Consider the following 19,040-nt stretch of genomic DNA (forward strand, 5'->3'; position numbering starts at 1 on the left):
AGTCTGCAAATCTAAAACTTACCTTAATATTGTTTTCATTAAATAAACCTGTTTAGTAAAGGTGCAAAAAAGTTTTTCACTTCATGTGTGGAAGCTTACATCACAAACCAATTATAGGCAAGGTCCTTCTGTGTGTCACCGGTTAATAGCACAGCTCTAACTAGTAAATGCATAACAGCAACATTTTGTAGATGAACAGTGCTCTTACAGCTTTATTTTTGACTTAATACAAGGCAATTAAAATGCCTAATACTTTACAAACAGGTATTATCAAATTTATATATATCTGTATCTATATATAGATAAATATAAATTTGTTTTTAATGACAATGTTCATTGAAGGATTTAACTTAGTTTTGTTGTGAAATCTCTCTATTTTGCAAAGTTAATAGATATTCCAGTGCAAAAATAGATCCCATTACAGATAGCATGAAGTGCTTGGAATGAAGGACCAGCTGTACGGGAGGGGAGGGGGAAAGGGAGCGCATCAGGAAGGGGAGGAGAAGCACTTTATCATGGGAAAAACATGTCTAGTCTTTACTAAAATACAAATATACTAAAAAAAGGGATGCAACAATTTAATAGCATACAGTAAGTGGCAACATTGTTTCAAATACATAAATGCCCTAAATGCAGTTCTGTTATCAGTGGTTCACAACTGTAACAGGTATGGCACTTGGATAATTTTGCCTGACACCTAGCTACAAGGGCAGAAAAAGTAGTTTGAAATCATTTTAATAAGTGAAAGATCAGTATGTGAGAACTGTACGGCACATTCTTGATTTGATATAGATTAAAAAAAATAAGGAGTTAGGGCCTGAAGAGTTGTGAAATATTTCTGTTACCTTCAACAGTTACTGTAACTTTTTATCACAGAAGACAGATTGTGCATTAGAAATCTTCAAGGCTTTTTTCTTTGGCAGATTTAGGAGAAATGAGCACATTGTGAGTACACTATCTACTGCAAATGAAATCATACCTCAAAAAACTGCAACTATCTATATGAGGTTAAAATAAACCCCTAACAAGGAGGGAGGGTATCAAACATGTACACCCCATATTCCTATTAATCTGACTGATAGTTCTGTGCATTGAAGGATTGAGTCTATAGCTTTAGTCTGTCAGTTGAGATTGTGAATTAGTGCCACTTGTGATGTTTTCAGAGGTACTAAATGTTCAGTGTGTTCATTGACATTGAAAAATTGTATCATAGCCTTGATCCTACAGCCCTTGGTATCATACACATTACAGCTGCAGGATTGGGCCCAATATTTATAACAGCTCTGCTTCTGTAGATATAATGTATATTTTTAATTTATATTAATCAATCTGTGAGGATGCTGTGGGGAATCTGAGTTCCTATAAATACAATAGAAAATATGCTTTAAGAAATAATATGCAATCCCCTCTGTCTTTTCCCTGCTATGACAATATTCTGCAGATTAAATTATTAATACAGCATGTTAAAGGCACTTCAGCAGAGCTGTAGATTAGTTTGCTTTATCCCAACAGGAATACAGTGAGGACTGGTAGACTGTGCAAAGGGTTAAGTGTTTCATTCAATTTGGCATTTTATTAATCAGTGCTACCAATGATGCCTGGAACTATAATAATCACATTGCCCAATGCTGCTAAAACGATAAAGTTCATGGCACTTTCCAAATTTATTAGCATAAGACTAGAGGGCATTTACCAACAAATAAATATCAGGTCATGCTGGGGAGCATCAAAAGGCAATAAACAACTTCTAGAGGCTCAAGTTCAGTCAGGGACACTATGCCTGAGCAGCCCTGTTGAAGTCACTAGGGTTGCTTAGGTGGCTAGAGTTAAGCCTGCAATAAAATGCCTCCGGACATTGTTGGGTGTCCGTGTAGAAGCACCAGCCCGAGGAACACAGTGCGGGTGTGCTCCCGGGGCAGAGCCAGACCAGAGTGGGTGTCAGTAGTTCTCACCATCCTAAATATTTTTTCTTGTAAAGTTTTGAAATTCAGATTACCAATTGTTGTTACTGTGGCATTGGGGCTTACGTGCCTGCTTGTCCCAGGGGAACTTGAATGACGTGGTTTCCCACATGAACAAACATATATTCTGCAGTTAGGGTTCAATTAATAATTGAAACCACATTACATTAATCTAACTCTCTCTCAGTTGCCATATAGGAGAGCTTCAGGTGAACTTTCATAGCTGAAGCCGGGATCGTGGTACTTGCTAGAACACAATGTAGAATTTGCACAGATATGCCTATAACAAAATTATCACTGAAAATAGAGCATGACAATGCAGGCATAATGTAATAAACTACGCTATGGCTAAAAAAGCCTACTCAAAGCAGTTTCAAACCCTAATTAGGCTGCCTATTTAAAGACATATAAATAATACTGTTGGAAAAGCAATCTACATCGCTTCAGGTTTTGAGTTTAGGTGACAACGCCACAAATTACACCACATTTGAGCTAAGCAATAACGAATTTCAGACGGTGATTACCTTTCTGCTGCCAAACTGGAGTTCAAGAGTGATGCTGCATCGCAGGATGACTTGTCTTGTATTTTATCATTTACTCTTGGTGGCAGCAGCATATCAAACCAATGAGTAAGCTGCTGCGGTCTGATCATTCGTTTTGCTTCTCATCCACTGCTCTCTGCTAGGTCTTCGTGCAGCCTTCCAAGTGGCCCTTACTGTGGTACCTCAAGAGGAGCAGTCAAGCATTGAACTACACAATGGGCTAGTTAGGGAGCAAGTGATTGGTCACAAAGCTAGTGGCACAGGTCCATGCAATTGCAAGGTTCACAACTATGCACATTGTCACCACAGCAGCAGATGAGGAGACAGGCCATCAAATCTGTGGATGCCATCTATAGCCTGTATGCTTCGTGGTTTACGGTTTTTACCAATTGACCTCCACCAGTCTAAAAAGGCTTTTACAGAATAGCTGGCCAGGTGAGTCCCTCCCCCCCGCCCTCCCATGACACTGCCTTTTGGTAACTAGTTGGCACTGACTGTTTCGGTGCATTCATTGCCAGCAATGGATGTAGCACCAGGGAAATCCCACTCCCGCTATGAAAAAAATTTAAGAGTACAAACGTGCACACATTTAAAATATCAATAAATAATCACTGGCCATGATTCTTCAATGAACGATTGTTGCACCCCTAGGAAAAATATACTGTCGGAACAAAATACAGTATGGCTGAAAGCCCACAGTATCCCGTGGGTTTCATATGACCATTTCACAGAGTTATACTGTAATGAACTACATTCAAGTCATTCACTTAAGAACAGTACAACAAGGCAACGACTCCAAGAGGCACTGCCTCCGTAATGGAATTTTGTTTTCATTGCATTGAATTGCATTGCATTGAATGGTTATCAGTAGAGTGTCCAGTTTACGTCTTTCCCTCTGTATCCTCTAGCTTTCCCCTTTGGGACTATTCCATTCCATGCAAAAGAAGGTGCGCTGTCTCGTCCTTCGGCTGAACACCACATCCTTGCCTCAGGTAGCTCACACACAACTTTCTTTTGCCTTCTCGTCTCGCAGAAAAGAAGTAAGGATGGCAATGTCCACAACAGTCTGGTTTTTGTGCAATGACATGTCCTTTGTGTGGTCATCGTCACTTTGGTCCTTGGCAAAGTTTACAAATACCTACAAGAGAAAAGAGTCACGTCTTGAGTCATGAGGGGTTCTGCTGAGGCCAGGATGTTTTCATCCATAAACTGGCCTTTTCTGGAACTGCTTGTTTATGCTGGATTCAATTCTGCCCTTATTGAAATTAATGACAAATCCTTCCTGCTGGCTTTAATGGCAGTAGGGTTAAGTCCACTATCTAGTTCTTGTCAATTCCAATAGGTACAGAAGAAATGCCCAGGTGGAAAAATCGTAAATCTGCCTCACAGTAAGCATCACTGTCCAAAGGCCTCATTGTCTTTCCAGCTGTTTGGGCTCAGCCAGCGCCCCCCCTGCCGCCCACTTCCATTGCACTGGCTTTGCTGGTTACTGCATCGAGCTCAACAGTCTATGGATCAACTTATTCCTGCTCCCACCCCTCATTCCATCCTACCTCCTTCTGCATCATATCACCCTTTGGCTTCTGAGCTCTCTGTCTTTCACTCTTCGACTGACCCCAGAGTGGGACCTCTGTGTCAAGCATCCCCAAGACCTTTTAGTGGAACAGTAGCTCCACACTTTTTCCTATGGCTGTAGTGCATAGTGCCAGATTATAAACTCTTTGAAGTCTCCAGGAAGGTGCCAGGTATTTTTTTTACAGTGCTATGTACCATGCGTTTCTAAACACCACATGTTTGTGCCATGCTATATCCCTTCCACTACTATGGTACGTTCATCTGAGGATTTCTAAGCGTTTTATAAACATGAATTTCACCTTACAAGACTATTGCACGATAAGCAGCCATTCTGAATATCCCATTTTACAAGCAAACATACAGAGAGGGTTTTTGAGTTTACCCAGTCACACAGGAAAGAGAGCATGCATCCTAATGTCTGTACAATTGCAATATTCTATTTCCTCCCTTAGTTGTATTTCTTTTAGCTTTTAAGTCACATTTAGCCTGCCCGTTTGGTTCAGAATAGGCAGAAAAAAGATGCAGCGGGTTAAGCCAATTATGATAATGATGACTCCTCTGTAGCCCTTTTCATTAGTAGATCTCAAAAGTTTTGCACAAAAGTTCAGTAGCATTAGCCCCATACAGACAAAGAAACTGAGGCAGAGAGAAACGAAGTGACTTGTGCAAGCAAGTGGCAGAGTTGGGAACAGAACCCAGGTTTCCTGAGTGCTCTCTCCATCAGTCCCTGCATAAGTATCCCATTTGCCTTCCCACAAAGGTGTAATTCACTGACTTGTTACAATCTCCAAGCAGGAAATACTCAGCTGAAGACAAATGGCTGAGCTCTGCTCTCAGTTACATTTGGGCTGTGTCTAGACTGCATCCCTTTTTCGTAAAAGGGATGCAAATTAGACGTATTGCAATTGCAAATGAAGCGGGGATTTAACACCCCCCCCCCCGCTTCATTAGAATAAAAATGGCTGCCGCTTTTTTTCAGCTCGGAGCTTTGCTGGAACAAATTGCCAGTCTAGACCCGGATCTTTTGGAAAATAAAGCTTTTTCCGAAAGATCCCTTATCCCTCTTAAAATAAGGGATAAAGGATCTTTCAGAAAAGGCTTTATTTTCCGAAAGATCTGCGTCTGGACTGGTGCTTTTTTCCGGCAAAGCTCCGAGCCGGAAAAAAGCGGCAGCCATTTTTATGCTAATGAAGCGGGAGAGATTTAAATCCCTGCTTCATTAGCAATTGCGATATGTCTAATTTACATCCCTTTTACGAAAAAGGGATGTAGTCTAGACGTAGCCTTGGAGTAAGTCCAGTGGAGTCATTCAGGATTTCCCAGCTAAGAAAGGAGAGAATTTGGCTCTCAGAGCTCTGGACACTTACTTGGTCAAGTGTAGTTTGAGAAACGGAGTAGTCTTCTATGTGGAGTCTTTTTTTGTTCTGGGAGAGGATGCTAAATATCCTAGCCAGTGAGGATGGCGAGGACGGGAGCTGGTACTGAAGCATGTTCCGATGCTTCTCCTTCAGGACGCTGCCAGGAAAGGCAAGCCCAAAGAATTCCTGCACGGGCTTCAGGTTGGGGTTTGCGCCCGCTATTCGCACCACTATCGTATAGCCATCTCCAAACCTGCAAACGACAGCAAGCACAGGAGCTTAAGCAGGTTGTTTTGACAAAGGGGTGTCAGGTAAAATACACAGCCACTTCCTATAGCGGATACAGCAACAAGAAAGCAGCAATAAGAACTGGAGAAGGAGACAAAGGACGTCAATGCCCCAGCTCTAAAAATGTGCCAGTGCTGTGGCCTGAGCAAACTGAAAGCGCTCACCTGTTCTTCAGATGCTGGACGCTGCCAAGACACCTGAACCTCCCATTGACCATGATTGCCATTCGAGTACACAGGGCTTCACATTCTTCCATGCTAGGGGGGGAAATGAAACAACATGTAACCCTGCAAAAAGCCTGCATCTCCTGAGATCCTCTCCCCCATGCACGCCCAAGGGGGCCTTTACAGAAATGAAGCAGTTGACCTGAATGTTTAGATTTCAAAATCCTCCCCAATTGAATCAGAGAGAGAAATACAATGCAGCATCCACACAACTGTAATGAGCCCTACACACCTGTGAGATGTAAGCACTACCGATCTCCCCTCCTTGATGATGCTCAGAGCACAGTTCCACAAGAAGCGGCGGGCTTTGGGATCCATTCCCGTGGTTGGCTCATCCTGCAAATTACGTTTAATGAACTATGTTACTCACATGCTTCTAAATTTTGCCATTGTGTATGACCTAGTGTAACCAAATAGCGAAAACCAGACCCATCCAAAGAATTTTGTCGGGAAAAGTTTAAAAGAACACGAAAAAGTTTCACAGACACTTTTCTCCTTTCTTTCAAAATTTAAAATATTATTTTTCCCTAACATTTTAACTTAGTCAGATTTGATCGGCTCTACTGTTGGAAGACATCGAGGGAACAAATTTTGAGAGAGTTGTCAATTTTTCCCTCTAGTTACAGAATATTTTAAAAAATTTCAGCAATGGAAAAATATCAATGAACTCCAGTTTCAACAGGATGTGTAGCTTTTCTTCAGTTTTCACATACGATGGAGTCTAGTAGCTGTCTTTCAGTAAATCACATTAGGAAATATATAACCATTGCTTTCTTATATAAGCTTTTCTCAAACTCTTCACACATACAGGGCAGGATCTGATCATCTGTCTATGCACAGTACTCTTACAAAGTTAGAGGCTATTGTTCGTTATTCTTAGTATCCAAATCTAGATGGTCATTGCCAAAGTAATTGGAAACAACTCTCTGGAACAACTTTCCAAAAATAGAGGCCTGAAGTTCATGCCATATTTGGCCTGGTATTTGCACATGCAACTACATCATTTGCACATATAAGTTGGGCCTTTACACACACCAATGATTTGTTATGTATTTGAATGTATACTTCATTGCTAAGAACTCCATTTTTTCAATGGACTTCAACGGGAACAGAGATCTATTATTTAGTGGAAAAAAATGTCAATGTGTGAACAGTTGTGAACTCACTAAGAACAGCACTGGAGGGCCCCCAATCAAGGCAATAGCAGTGGAGAGCTTGCGCCTGTTTCCTCCACTGTAGTTTCCAGCATATTTTTCTCCGTATTTCACAAGTCCCAGTTTCCGAATCCCCCAGTCGCCAACCTACAGGAAGAGAGGACCCCATGATCTTCTGAATCGATATTAATGCATGAGAAGGTAAGGAGTCTTTGGGAAACAACAAAAATATTACTACAAATAGAACCAATTATACAGCATATTCATTGTAGGCTCACAGGAAATGTTCCAAGATTCCTCAAGGTGCTTGCAGTTACTGTCACAGCTATGGCCCATTGGTTAGTATTTCTAAACCAGCACTCTCTAGTCTACTGCGTTTGGGATGTAGATGGTGCACGTTATGGACAGTGTGAGAAATCAACAACAGAGAGGGCATGAGTGGAGACAAACAGTACCAAGGGCCTGACTGACTGCTCCAAAACGTCAGCATCCGACTGATGATGGTGTAGTCCCTATAAAATACCAAATAGCCAGACTGGGAAGCCCTTAAGTTGAACTTAATGGGACTGTTCCTTGGAATAAATAATCAGCCACAGGAATAAGGACTCCGCCATTTGTCCCTACATAAGCATTCCCTAAGGCAACAGGCCAGTCTAGGAGTAATAGTGACCAGTAGGAAAAGCCCAGGAAGGGTTTAACTAACTTGAAACCCAGGTGTATTTGTAGTATCAGCTGCTCTGAGCAGGACAGAGCTGTCCTAGATAGGAGTGAGCAAGCAGAAAGCTTGTACAGTACTGAAGAAATACAGCAGCTGACCATTTTGCTATGCTTCGCTAAAGCAGGAAGCGGCATGCATGCCAGCCAAAACGGGTAACCAGTTCAGTCAGAGTGGATGCTTTTCTGCTTTGGGTACCTTGCAGACTTCTCTCTCCGGAACACCTCGTAAAAGTGCGTAGAACTCCAGATGCTCCCTCCCGGTCAGCAGCTCATTAATGGCATCAAACTGAGGGCAATAGCCCATGTTCTGATGGACTCCTTGGATGTTAGACAAGATACTGTAAAGTGAGAAAAGAGCCATCGTGAGGGTTGTGCAACACCCGCTGGCATTTCAGGGATGGTGTAGGACCAGTCCACAGTAGCTAGCTCCCCAAACCAGTTTTAATTTCTTTTAAAATCTGACTGTTAATCGTTATGGGTACTGTTTTCAACAATGCCTAAGTTATTTCAAGGCCTGTGAACATGCGTCCATCACAAGTTACTGTGGCAAGTAGCCATGGTGCCACTCTACAGTGCACCAGCTTGCTACAGTGATGTCCGAGATGTCCTGCTGCAGCACAATGAAAGCCTTGGAGTGGCAGCAGTATGCCCTGCCTATCTGGGACTTCACTGCGCTGCAGTAACCTTCATTGGGGATGTTTCTGTGCAGCAAGCTGATGTGCTGGAGTTTCACACCATAGCCTTCTGCGCCAGAACTTGCCGGGTGGACAAGCCCTGAGCCCCGCTTTCAAAAGCGACTTGGGGCAGGGGTGGCCAACCAATTAGAGACAAAGAGCCAAACTAGCGGTGGACAGAGTGCAAAGAGCCATGTATTATATATTTATTTGTATATATCTATCCATAGAAAGAGAGATCGATAGATATAGTACACCAAATGCAGTGATAAAAATAACATCACAGGACATTTTGAACAAAAAACAATAAAAAAGTCTCTGGTCACATAAAAAGATTATGGCCAGTCCATACATCTTCAGAGAATTTGGCAGGGAACAAACATCACATTAAAATAAAACCCTTTAAAAATACAGTAATATTCTCACATTAAAAAAAAAGCATCCCCACCATGTATTTTAAATTTAACACTACTGCCCTATTACATCCTGTGAGTTTTTTAAAATTAAACTGAACTGAGAAGAAAATTAGCCTAATTTGAAGTGCCTATTTCACTCCAGCTTGTTGATCTCTGCTATGGTTTCCTCATTTTTTTTCTTATGAAGATTATGGCCTTTTTATATTAATGCCATAATATTTTATAGTTCTAAAAATGCAGGTCTGTCTCAGACTGCAAATGAGAGGTTCAAAAACAAGAAGGGAGAGACTCATATCTCAGAGTAATTGCTTCAGCCTGGCAAACAATAGCCTTTGAATTTTCTTTAAAGAAACACAGTGTAAACCAGATTCATGCTGATTCCCCCCCCCCCCCCCCCCCGCGGAATTGAAATATGACATCTCTGTTGGCTGCCTTATTCTGCATCCATGAAGACTTTGAGTTTAAGGTACTTGAGACACTCCACCACCCCTTCCCTCCCCACCCCCCTGCTCTAACCCAATGTTCCATTCTTCCCCCAGAGCCAGGCATTCTCAGCCTCCCACTCTAACCCAATCCCCCTCTCTCCTCCCCCAGAGTCAGGCACCCCCCCACCCCGCTCTAACCTAATGCCTGGGTCCTGGTTGCGTGGGGTGCGTGCACCGAGCGGCTGGCCGTGAGCAGTCCAGGCACGCGGCTCAGAACCAGCAGGAGCTGCATTTCTTTAATCCAAGAGCCGCACGTGGCTCGAGAGCTGTAGGTTGGCTGCCCCTGACTTAGGGTAACACTAGGGCCTTTATCAAGAAAATGCAGAGAGGTTTAGCCCTGGTGCAAGGAGGGGCTAGTCTAGCAAAGTCAGTGGAGTTACAGCTGCCAGGGAAATTGAGCATCCAGGAAGGAGTGAGAAGCAGAGGACTTTCTTTTGTGTAAAACAAAAGGAACAGTTGTTGTGTCGTCGTCTCACCTGTTGCCCTTTAGAAAAGCTTCTCCTCCGGTCACGTCGGTGTCTCCAGTTAGCATCTTGAAAGTTGATGACTTGCCAGCACCATTCACTCCCAGGAGTCCAAAGCACTGAAAACATTAAAGAGCAGATGAGCCCATGTGTATCTGATGGCATCACCTGGCCTGTAGAATCTTTCAGGACTGACAGTGACATGAGGCGAGAAGTCCCTGGACTCTTAGGGGGAGGGCGAGGCTCTAAACAATTAGGAAAACCCCATTTTTCATGTATAAACTTGAGCAAACTTGATGAGGAACCAGTGAGACAGACGGTCCCAGAGAGCCCCCATTCTGACAGTTGCTTTTCCATGTCATGCAGTATTTTCGTAGGGTGTTTCTGAATTTGGACTTCCAACTCAAGCCATTTAGAAGGGACCCAAAGTATTTGTCCAAGTTCACACCCAGAGTCCAGAGCACTGTCGTAAGCACAAGGCCATGTCTCCCCTTCCCTACAATGGAAACCTCTTCCTCTACTTGCTGCTTTCCACTGCTCCTAAGCTGCAAAGTGAGATCAAACACAGGTCTGCATGACAAATGGGACCCTACCTCCCCGGGAGGGATTCCAACACAGATCCGGTCAACAGCTGGTTTCCTCTTCATTCTGTAAATCTGAAACCAAGAAATACAAATGAATGAGAACGTACAAACCTAGGAGGGGAGGAAAAGAGAGCAGCTGAGCCCCACATATTCTCCAAGACATCCTTGAGGCTCCCATGCTGACCCCCCTGGACTTGATGGCCCACTCTCATTGGACTTCAGTGGGACAGAACTGGGCTTTTCACCACGGCATCAAATCATATTAGCCATGCTCCTGGGGGTATTTGGGGAGCTGGCTTTGGGGTCTTCACGTGGGCACAGAACCTCGACTGGTGATTCATCCTGTTGATTTCAAAGAAGGGTCTGGCTCTGTGTCTGATTGGGGAAGACACTGTAATGCACCAGAGCGTGCCCCAGACGTGCGAGGCAGGTGTGTCTGGATGCAGACGCACTGCTGGCATTCACCTCTCCCCTGATGGAAGTCAATTGCATTTTCAGCCTCTGAATAGAATAGATCTGGGGCCGGACTCAAAATCCACTGAAATCAAAGGGAAGTCTTCTCATCGACTGCCCTGGGCACTGGATCGAGGCGGGGGTAAGCTGGGTGGGAGTGGTAGGTGGCAGACTGTCCCAGCCCCGACCTACCTAGGGCAGCACAAGCAGCGCACTCACCTTTGTCAGCTCTTTGATTTCTAGGATGTCGCTCTGCCCGCCGCCGCTAATTATCCTCTGCCTCTCCCTGGTCACGTCCTCGTCCTCATCATTCACAGGAGGCAGTTTGGCACTGACGGGCCTGCCAAGGTGGAACAAGTCACCATGTGAAAAGGAAGAGGAGAAAGGCAAGCACCCCCGGGGAATGCATGAGAAACAAGGGCAGAAAGTGGTGCTGATCTTGGCTCAGCATCCAAACAGAAGGCACCAGGGGAAGCCCCTCTGTGTTTGCAATTCAGCCCTATATGAAAGGCGAGCAAGTGGCTTCTGTCCCTCGGGGGCCTCAGAGCAAGGCCTGACCCTGCACACATCACGGCGAATGCTGATCGGTTTGGTGTCAGAGAGTCTCTCAAAGCCTCGCTGCTCAATCCAGGCCCCTGACTCCTTCGGTCTCCTGCAGGCTCCTGGGCCAATGCTTATCGCGGTGTTCACATAGCATCCTCCAAGCAAAACTGATTTCACACTAGCTAATGGTGGCTCACGTTCAGAGTCTTGCAACGGACCGTAAGGTGCTTTCTTGGAGCACCTCTCACTGCATCTCAGGCTGGTCTGATTGGCTTGGGGCACGCAGGGAGATGGGTTTGATCTGGAATTTCCAAACTGGGCTAGGGAGGCACCCTTTGGGCCCATCGCTGCTGCCAGTCAGGTAGCTGGGAAATGACATATAGGGCCTGGCTGCCCAGTAATCTCCCACTGAGTTGACAGTGAGGCCACACAATGGCTAGCTGCACAACCATCAGCATTAACACAATGATTTGATCTTGCTGATTGTCCACATTGTAGCATGGGTCTTTTGCAGTCTGACTGGGCTTGCAGGCTCCTATCCTATTGTTCTGTATGTCACCACCAAGAGCGGACCAAAGGCTTCTGTGTGTCTTTCCCCATCAGCCCACAACATTGCTGCAGGGTGCAGAGCGAGCTCACCTCGGTTTGATGAAGAACCTGTACTGGATGAGCACTGTGATCAGGAAGAAGACGACGCCTTCCACAGCCATGGCAAAGAGGTTCCGTCCCACCAGGTCCCAGGAGAGAGGGGACACAAAACGGTTCTCACCTGTTCAGAAAAGCCAAAGCACACAGTCGGCTTTGCACAGCGGCCAGAGAGACCCAGCCCGGAAGAGCTTACAGATTCGTTTTAGACAAGATGCACTGAGAGGGTGACATTAAGGGGAAAGAGAGGACACAGACAGTAAGATCGCGTGGTGACCCAATTTCTGCATGTGCACATCGTATGCTTACTATAGTGATGCTCACACATTCGTTGTGCAAGATGCTTCACATAGTTATAGCTTGAAGAGCTTACGCTCTAAATAGACAGTGAAAGGGTGCATGATCCCCAAATTACAGAGGGGAAACGAATCACAGAGAGATGAAGCGACTTGCCCATGGGCACACTGAAATCTGTGCCAGGGTAGAATGAGGTTACACCCGGCCTTCCTCTCAATTTGAGGCTGCATTTCATGTAACTAAGTCTTTGTATTTTTTAAAAATCAGCTGACTCCCTAATAAACTTAAGCTCCCTACCAGCCGAGAGCCTTTCCTTCTCTAGACCCATAAGGAACCAGACGGGTTATCTACAGGCTCAGGCCTCTGTGCGGTTTGCACTACAAACAGCTGGGCCCCAACCCTGTGAGGCACATGCCCTCAGTTCCTGGTGGTTTCATGGGGAGCAGAAGGCACTCAGCACCTCCCTGGCTCAGTTTCACTTACCAAACCTTTCCAAAGCGTCGGCCATTGCCTGATTCTTCACCATGTCGATCAGTCCCCGCCCCAGGCAGAAGTGGGGGAAGATGAGGAACACCGACTTTAGGATGTCGTTGATGTTGTTCAGCTTCTAACAGAATAAAAGCCAAGCCTAAGTCAGCCACGTGAGCAGCTTCTCCGGGCAGGGAACAAAAAGCCAGGAGATCTGACTCGCTGAGTGCGACCCATCCTGTGACTTCCCTTCCCAGCCACCACCTCTCCCAGCCCAGGTGAGACCGACAAATCTGGGAGTGGGCATAAAGGTGCCCACATACCCCACGGCACTGCTTGTACCATCACCGCAAACACAGCCCAGCGGGCTTGGAGCCCAAGCTTTGGACAATATGCTTGAGGTGAACCAACAGGGCAGGGGTCGCCATGCAGTGTCTCTGTGCCCACGACAGTCCAGATCGCCACCAGCTGCACTAATGCCAAACAGAGGTGGGATTCCCCGTTCCCCCAGCTACCAGCTCTCCAGAGGCAGGCACTGGTGTTCTTATCCCACCCCGAGGGAATGCAGCTCTGAGCTTCTCAGCACAGCGCTCAGTACCTACCAGACTCACCTCTTTTCCTTGGACTATCAATCAGAAACAGGGGGTGAGTTTTTAGCCCCTTTTCAGCCAGACACGTGAGAGGTGCTGCTGAAGTCAAAGGGACTACTCACGTTTACAGTGATGCATGCTTATGTACCTTGCTGATCTGGGGGATTCTGGGCCACATGCCGCCTTGCTTCCCCATTCCCTAGACTGTCTGCCTGACGTCACCTTCCCTATCTCTCCCCTGATCGCCAGGAGATACAGAACAGTGCGGAGCAGTAGCAGTGGGGTGGCGCGCAAGGTGTCCCTGGGAACATACGTTGTTGGTGAAGAGCTCGAGAACGAAAGTGGCCACACTGCCGTTGATGCCAATGAAGAGGTTGACGCTGGTCAGCACCACGTAGGCCGTGCTGGGGATCTTGAACACAAAGGAAGCTGGGTACATGAGCGGTGTTATGGACCACCTAGGGAGCAGGAGGACACAGTGGAAACATACTTAATCACAGCACACGAGCCGCCAGGGCCTCGCGGGACTCCTCGAGAGAGAGATGCAGCCTTACCCGTAGAGGAGGAGAAGGAGGGCCAGCGCAGGCAGGTTGGAAGAGGACACATAGGACTTCTGCTGGAAGCAGATGAAGATGATGATGACCAAGGTGGCTGGAACGACGTAGTTGCACTGGAAGGAGGAAGAAATGGCTCCAGGTTACTTGCAAAAGAAAATCTGAAGCATCTTACTGCTCTAAATGGAGGGAGACAAGGTAACAATATGGAAAGAGAACTGAAAAATAGGCCATCTGCTCAGACCATAAAATAGCACATTGCAGGCCTCTGGATATGCACAAAGGGACAGTCCTGCCCTGAAGTGCGAACAAAGTAAAGGTGGGAAGGGAAATGGGACACGACTTGCCCACGGACCCGGAACAGGCCAGCTAGCTGCAGAGCTGGGAGTCAAACCCGGGACTGCTGAGTCCCAGCTGTGGAATCTCTAGCACTATCTAACTGTCTGTCAATACCCCTGAAAGCAGGGTTCTCCCTCCCTGTAACTGCACCAGCTTAGACCAGGGCTGGTCAGCTGTGCAGGGAGGGAAATGCTGCACTGGCAGGACAGTCCAATGGGTGGAGCAGCCTGTCCAAACTCTCAGGCACCGGAACATGCCTCGCATGCATCCCTTTAGGGCAGGTAGGAGAGGGCACACAGTTCATCCCAGGGAGCCCTCGGAGGCTCTGCACCACGCCAGGGCTCAACGGGAACAAGCTGGCTGTTGTTTTGCAGTGGTGGGCGTATTAGATCCGCTGTAACACGCAGCTCCCGGGAGGCAACCTTACCATGTCCCAGACAAAGTTAGCCAGCCAGTAGATCACAGGCTTCACACCGCTGATGAACTGTAGGTGCTTGGCCTTGCTGACCCGCTCCTGGATCAAGAAGACCACAAAGCTGGCTGGGACGAAGGACATGGCGAAGATCACACAGATGGAGACTAAGACGTCCACCGATGTGGTCATCCTGGGCAAAGGGAAATCGGAGCGACAAGAAACTGTGAGATCCGAGTCTCTCTCCCTACGGGGCCGACGCACATCAGCACTAGAACCAATTCTGCACCCTCTCTACACAGTGGGAATACGGGTGGTAGAACGTGGCCTCCTGTCGAGCTCCGTGACAAGAGTGTGCACTACGAGGGCATCATCAGGGCCGGTGAATGACGAGAGGGCTTCCACACATGTCTAGCCACAAAGGAAAGTGTATGAGCCTTATTCTACCCAATAGCAAGGGACAAAGCCCAGCCCTGGAGCAAGGGACTAAGCCCAGTATTTTTCTAGCATTAAGCTTCAGTGTAATGCCATTGGAGAGTCAGCGGCTGAGATGTGCATGGCGGCTTAGGGGATTTAGACACCCAAGTCTCTTTCATGTAATGGGAACTGGAGACGCAACTCCCAGAGGTGGCTTTGGAGAGCTCAGCCTGGAGCTCTGCAAAATCCCTGGCCAAATCTTTAGCTGGTGGCTACCATGGGCCATGTTGAGCCAGCCTGGCTCTGGCCTGCTGGCTTTTGAATCACCAAGCTACCCTCCGTTTTTTATTTATCTGCCCCATCTCCCCAACACCCATTTCTTGCAGCTTCCTCCATTGCAAAGTACTTTCTTTTCCCCTCCGTTCCATTCCCCATTCCCTCCCTTTGCCCCATCTCCAGCAGGCTGCAGATCGCATTCCTACTAGGACGTACAAGGCAACCTCGGAGAGCTGCTGCTTGGTGAGGTTGAGCGGGTGGTTGAACGCGGTGATCCCGTAGGCGCTGGAATTCTCGCCGTCCGGAAGGCTGGCCCGGAGGATGGCATTGTTCATCACGTTCAGGAAGGCGCCAATGGCATGCCAGCCTTTGTTATTGAACCACACCTGAAAAGCAACGCACCAGCATCAGAAGGGCTGCTGGCCATGCCTACTGCTCCCCAGGCTGCCTCGTGTCCAATCTGACAAGGGCAGCATATAGCATCACTTTGGTTCACATGAGGAAACTGGGATGGTCATAAAAACAATGAGCAGTCCTGTGGCACCTTAGAGACTCACAAAAATATATACAAAATCTGCAAAATATATCAATAGCATCATGAGCTCGCAAAAATATATAAAAATATACAACATATATAAATAGTATCATGATCTTTCGTGGGTGTGTGCTTGTTTAGTTAGTCTCTAAGGGTATGTCTACACTACCCCGCTAGTTCGAACTAGCGGGGTAATGTATGCATACCGCACTTGCTAATGAAGCCCGGGATTTGAATTTCCCGGGCTTCATTAGCATAAGCGGGGAGCCGCCATTTTTAAATCCCCGCTGCTTCGAACCCCGTGTAGCGCGGCTACACGGGGCTCGAACTAGGTAGTTCGGACTAGGGTCCTATTCCGAACTACCGGTACTCCTCGTGAAACGAGGTGTACCGGTAGTTCGGAATAGGCACCCTAGTCCGAACTACCTAGTTCGAGCCCCGTGTAGCCGCGCTACACGGGGTTCGAAGCAGCGGGGATTTAAAAATGGCGGCTCCCCGCTTATGCTAATGAAGCCCGGGAAATTCAAATCCCGGGCTTCATTAGCAAGTGCGGTATGCATACATTACCCTCCTAGTTCGAACTAGGAGGGTAGTGTAGACATACCCTAAGATACCGCAGAACTACTCATTTTTAAAGTTATAGACAAACGTGGGTACCCCTCAGAGAAGGATGTTCATGGATCCCTAAACCCATGTGAATGGAGGCATATGCCCCAGGTACACTGGGGAAGCACAATCCAGGGCTCCTGGCTGGCAGCAGGTCCATGCCACAGTCTCCTCATTTCCAAGCCCCTGATTCAACACCCACTGGCATGCACAGACTTTGGACAGGGCTCCAAGAGGCCACTCTCTCCTGGAATCTCCTACACAGGGCGGGCGCTGTGGGCAAACGATTCCGGCACAGAGCCCTCTGCTCCGAACACCTGTGGCGTGCCAGTCGCTGGTTTGCCAGGCAAGGCCCTTGCTGTAACTATGAGGCCCAGCAGTAGGCAGGTCGGATTTACCTTCACGTTGTTTTTCGTGTCCATCCCTTTCATGAAGCTTTCCAGGCTGTTAAGAAACTGGTCTCCGGAGCTCCCCTGTGAACAGCACCCAACAGCACATTTGTTTCATTCCTCACAGCACAGTGCAGCGGACACCTTACTTACGGGGTTTGCTTTGCCACAGATTGCTGGCACAACCTGAGGCGAGCGACTGACGTTGGGCGTGGGGATTGGGAAGGGTGGCCCGGTGCTCGGAGCCTGCTCCCTCACCATTCTTCCCGCCTGACTCCAAAGCTTGCAGGAAGCTGAGAACGCCCCCGGAAACTCCAGCCCTGTCTTTTGTGTAGTAGTAACTAACTGCCACAACCCTACACAGCTTTCCTATTACAGCAGCTCTCAGAGACACGGTGTCCCAAATGCCGAGCCTCCCAAGAAAATCAATAGCCTAGCCTTCTTCCCGAGCCAAGTGCAGAGAGACAATCCGAGGCGCCTTGATTCTCTGAAGCAGCTGCACATCCCTGGCATTGCTTAGAGCAGTGGAGAGGCTGCTCTAACGTACGCCAAGCTCTCGATGGGGAACAGGGGCCCTCTGCGCCCGCTCTGTGCCATCTGAGAGTAAGGGTGAGCTGAGCTGTTCAGATCCAGCTGCTCTCTGGCTGCTCTGCACTATGACAGAGGGACCAGAATGAAAAAGAACATCTGGATTGATATTTGTTTTCTGTTCTCACATTGTGGGTTCTGAGACACCCAACTCACTGCCTGCTCTCTCGCAAAATCTGAGCCATGCCAGCTGATAGCAGCTCTAGTTTTTCTGTGGCTTTCCCACTGACATGAGTAGAGGCTTACTGGGGTGACAAGGGAGAAAGCCAAAGTAAGGACTTCAGGATTTGCTCCTCTTTAAGTCAGCTTCCCAACTCCCCTTCAGGTTGATATGATCCGGCACTGAGAGCCCTCTGTTACCAAAAGGTTCCTCTGACTTCGAAGAATGACTTCTCCCACAAACACTGTTATCCACGCAGCTAACACCGTGTGGCTCATCCCCCCCCCCCCCCCCCGTGTCTGGCCCATTTCTCGCAAGCAAAGGAAACTCTTATTTTTAGAGCCAAAGGTCGCAAGGATTCAACACTTGCTGGTGAGACAACCCCTCTCCCTCACCCCCAGACAGCAGCACATCGTGGGCCCATATGAAATTGCTCTTCACCTTGGCTAGCTCCAAGATTTTTTTCATTTGCTTGATGGCATCGCTGACTTCATCGCTGGGCGGAAGGAGGAGGGAGCTGCTGGCGCCCACTGAAAAGCCACCATACCTGAAAGCAGACAGACGGAGTGACAGTGAAGCACAGGCTGACTCGAGAGGGTCCTCCATAAAAGGCCTTTTTTTCATGCCCTGTGGCTTTGAGCTTGCTGCTCTGTGCTAGGATCTCCCACTCTCAGAGTCAGGGTTTCAGGGACAACCTGAAGTGTGGATCTAAGTGTCCACTGGATGGGAGCCTCTGGGGTGTTCACACAGTGCTCGAGCTCTCGTAAAAAACAAGACACCGACTTGCTGGGCTCTCCGAGGTGACAGCAAGTCACTCAGGCGTATTCCGCCCAGAAGATTTGTGGTTCATTCCCCCAAACAAAATTTAATAAGTAACCGATGGCCTTTCCGCACTGCAGGCCAACAGTGCTTGTGGGATTGGGCCCTTGGCTTGCTGCAGTTTGCCTGCTGCTACAGCCTGGGGCTAGGGAAAGGCTCAGTGATCACACATACTATTTCTATTGCAATGCCAAAAACAACCCTTCCTTTGAACTCTTTCGAGTGGGTTTCAATTTTGGAGCAATATTGTCGGATGAGCTCCACTCAGTCCGTTCCTGAGCCCCAACCCACCAGAGGAAAGGACAGAAACCTACCTGAACTCATTCACCCAGATCTTGTTCCTTAAACTGCGGAGGAAAGAGCAGAAAACAAGGCTGTTATTTACTGGAGGGGCCATCAGTCAGAGCTTCCCTCCAGCCCTATGGACACTGATTGCAAGGAAACGGTAGCGCATTAGTGGCTGGGGGACAGATTAACTCTTTCAGTAATGCCAGGGGCCTCTGCTGC

At 47.4% G+C, this 19,040-nt stretch overlaps 1 protein-coding gene across 3 annotated transcripts in view; it reads right to left on the reverse strand.

Moving 5' to 3' along the window:
- The window catches only part of ABCA1 (ATP binding cassette subfamily A member 1), a 122,953-nt gene that overhangs the window by 1,513 nt on the left and 102,400 nt on the right, over nt 1-19,040 (reverse strand). For 2 of the 3 annotated variants that reach the window (XM_075931352.1, XM_075931353.1), the window contains exons 33-50: nt 18,848-18,880; nt 18,156-18,261; nt 16,976-17,050; nt 15,653-15,822; nt 14,759-14,936; nt 13,993-14,108; nt 13,752-13,896; nt 12,864-12,987; nt 12,078-12,207; nt 11,115-11,235; nt 10,452-10,514; nt 9,871-9,977; nt 8,016-8,157; nt 7,115-7,249; nt 6,181-6,284; nt 5,889-5,981; nt 5,446-5,689; nt 544-3,641 (exon numbers count right to left, since the gene is read on the reverse strand). In XM_075931352.1, the coding sequence (XP_075787467.1) occupies nt 3,501-3,641; nt 5,446-5,689; nt 5,889-5,981; nt 6,181-6,284; nt 7,115-7,249; nt 8,016-8,157; nt 9,871-9,977; nt 10,452-10,514; nt 11,115-11,235; nt 12,078-12,207; nt 12,864-12,987; nt 13,752-13,896; nt 13,993-14,108; nt 14,759-14,936; nt 15,653-15,822; nt 16,976-17,050; nt 18,156-18,261; nt 18,848-18,880 (2,227 nt within the window). In that variant the 3' untranslated portion in view covers nt 544-3,500. Of the gene's footprint in view, nt 1-543; nt 3,642-5,445; nt 5,690-5,888; nt 5,982-6,180; nt 6,285-7,114; nt 7,250-8,015; nt 8,158-9,870; nt 9,978-10,451; nt 10,515-11,114; nt 11,236-12,077; nt 12,208-12,863; nt 12,988-13,751; nt 13,897-13,992; nt 14,109-14,758; nt 14,937-15,652; nt 15,823-16,975; nt 17,051-18,155; nt 18,262-18,847; nt 18,881-19,040 lie in introns of those variants that run through there. The other variant, XR_012904577.1, reaches the window with a different exon arrangement.

Source organism: Pelodiscus sinensis, chromosome 6, assembly GCF_049634645.1.
Source record: "Pelodiscus sinensis isolate JC-2024 chromosome 6, ASM4963464v1, whole genome shotgun sequence".
Taxonomy (NCBI): domain Eukaryota; kingdom Metazoa; phylum Chordata; order Testudines; family Trionychidae; genus Pelodiscus; species Pelodiscus sinensis.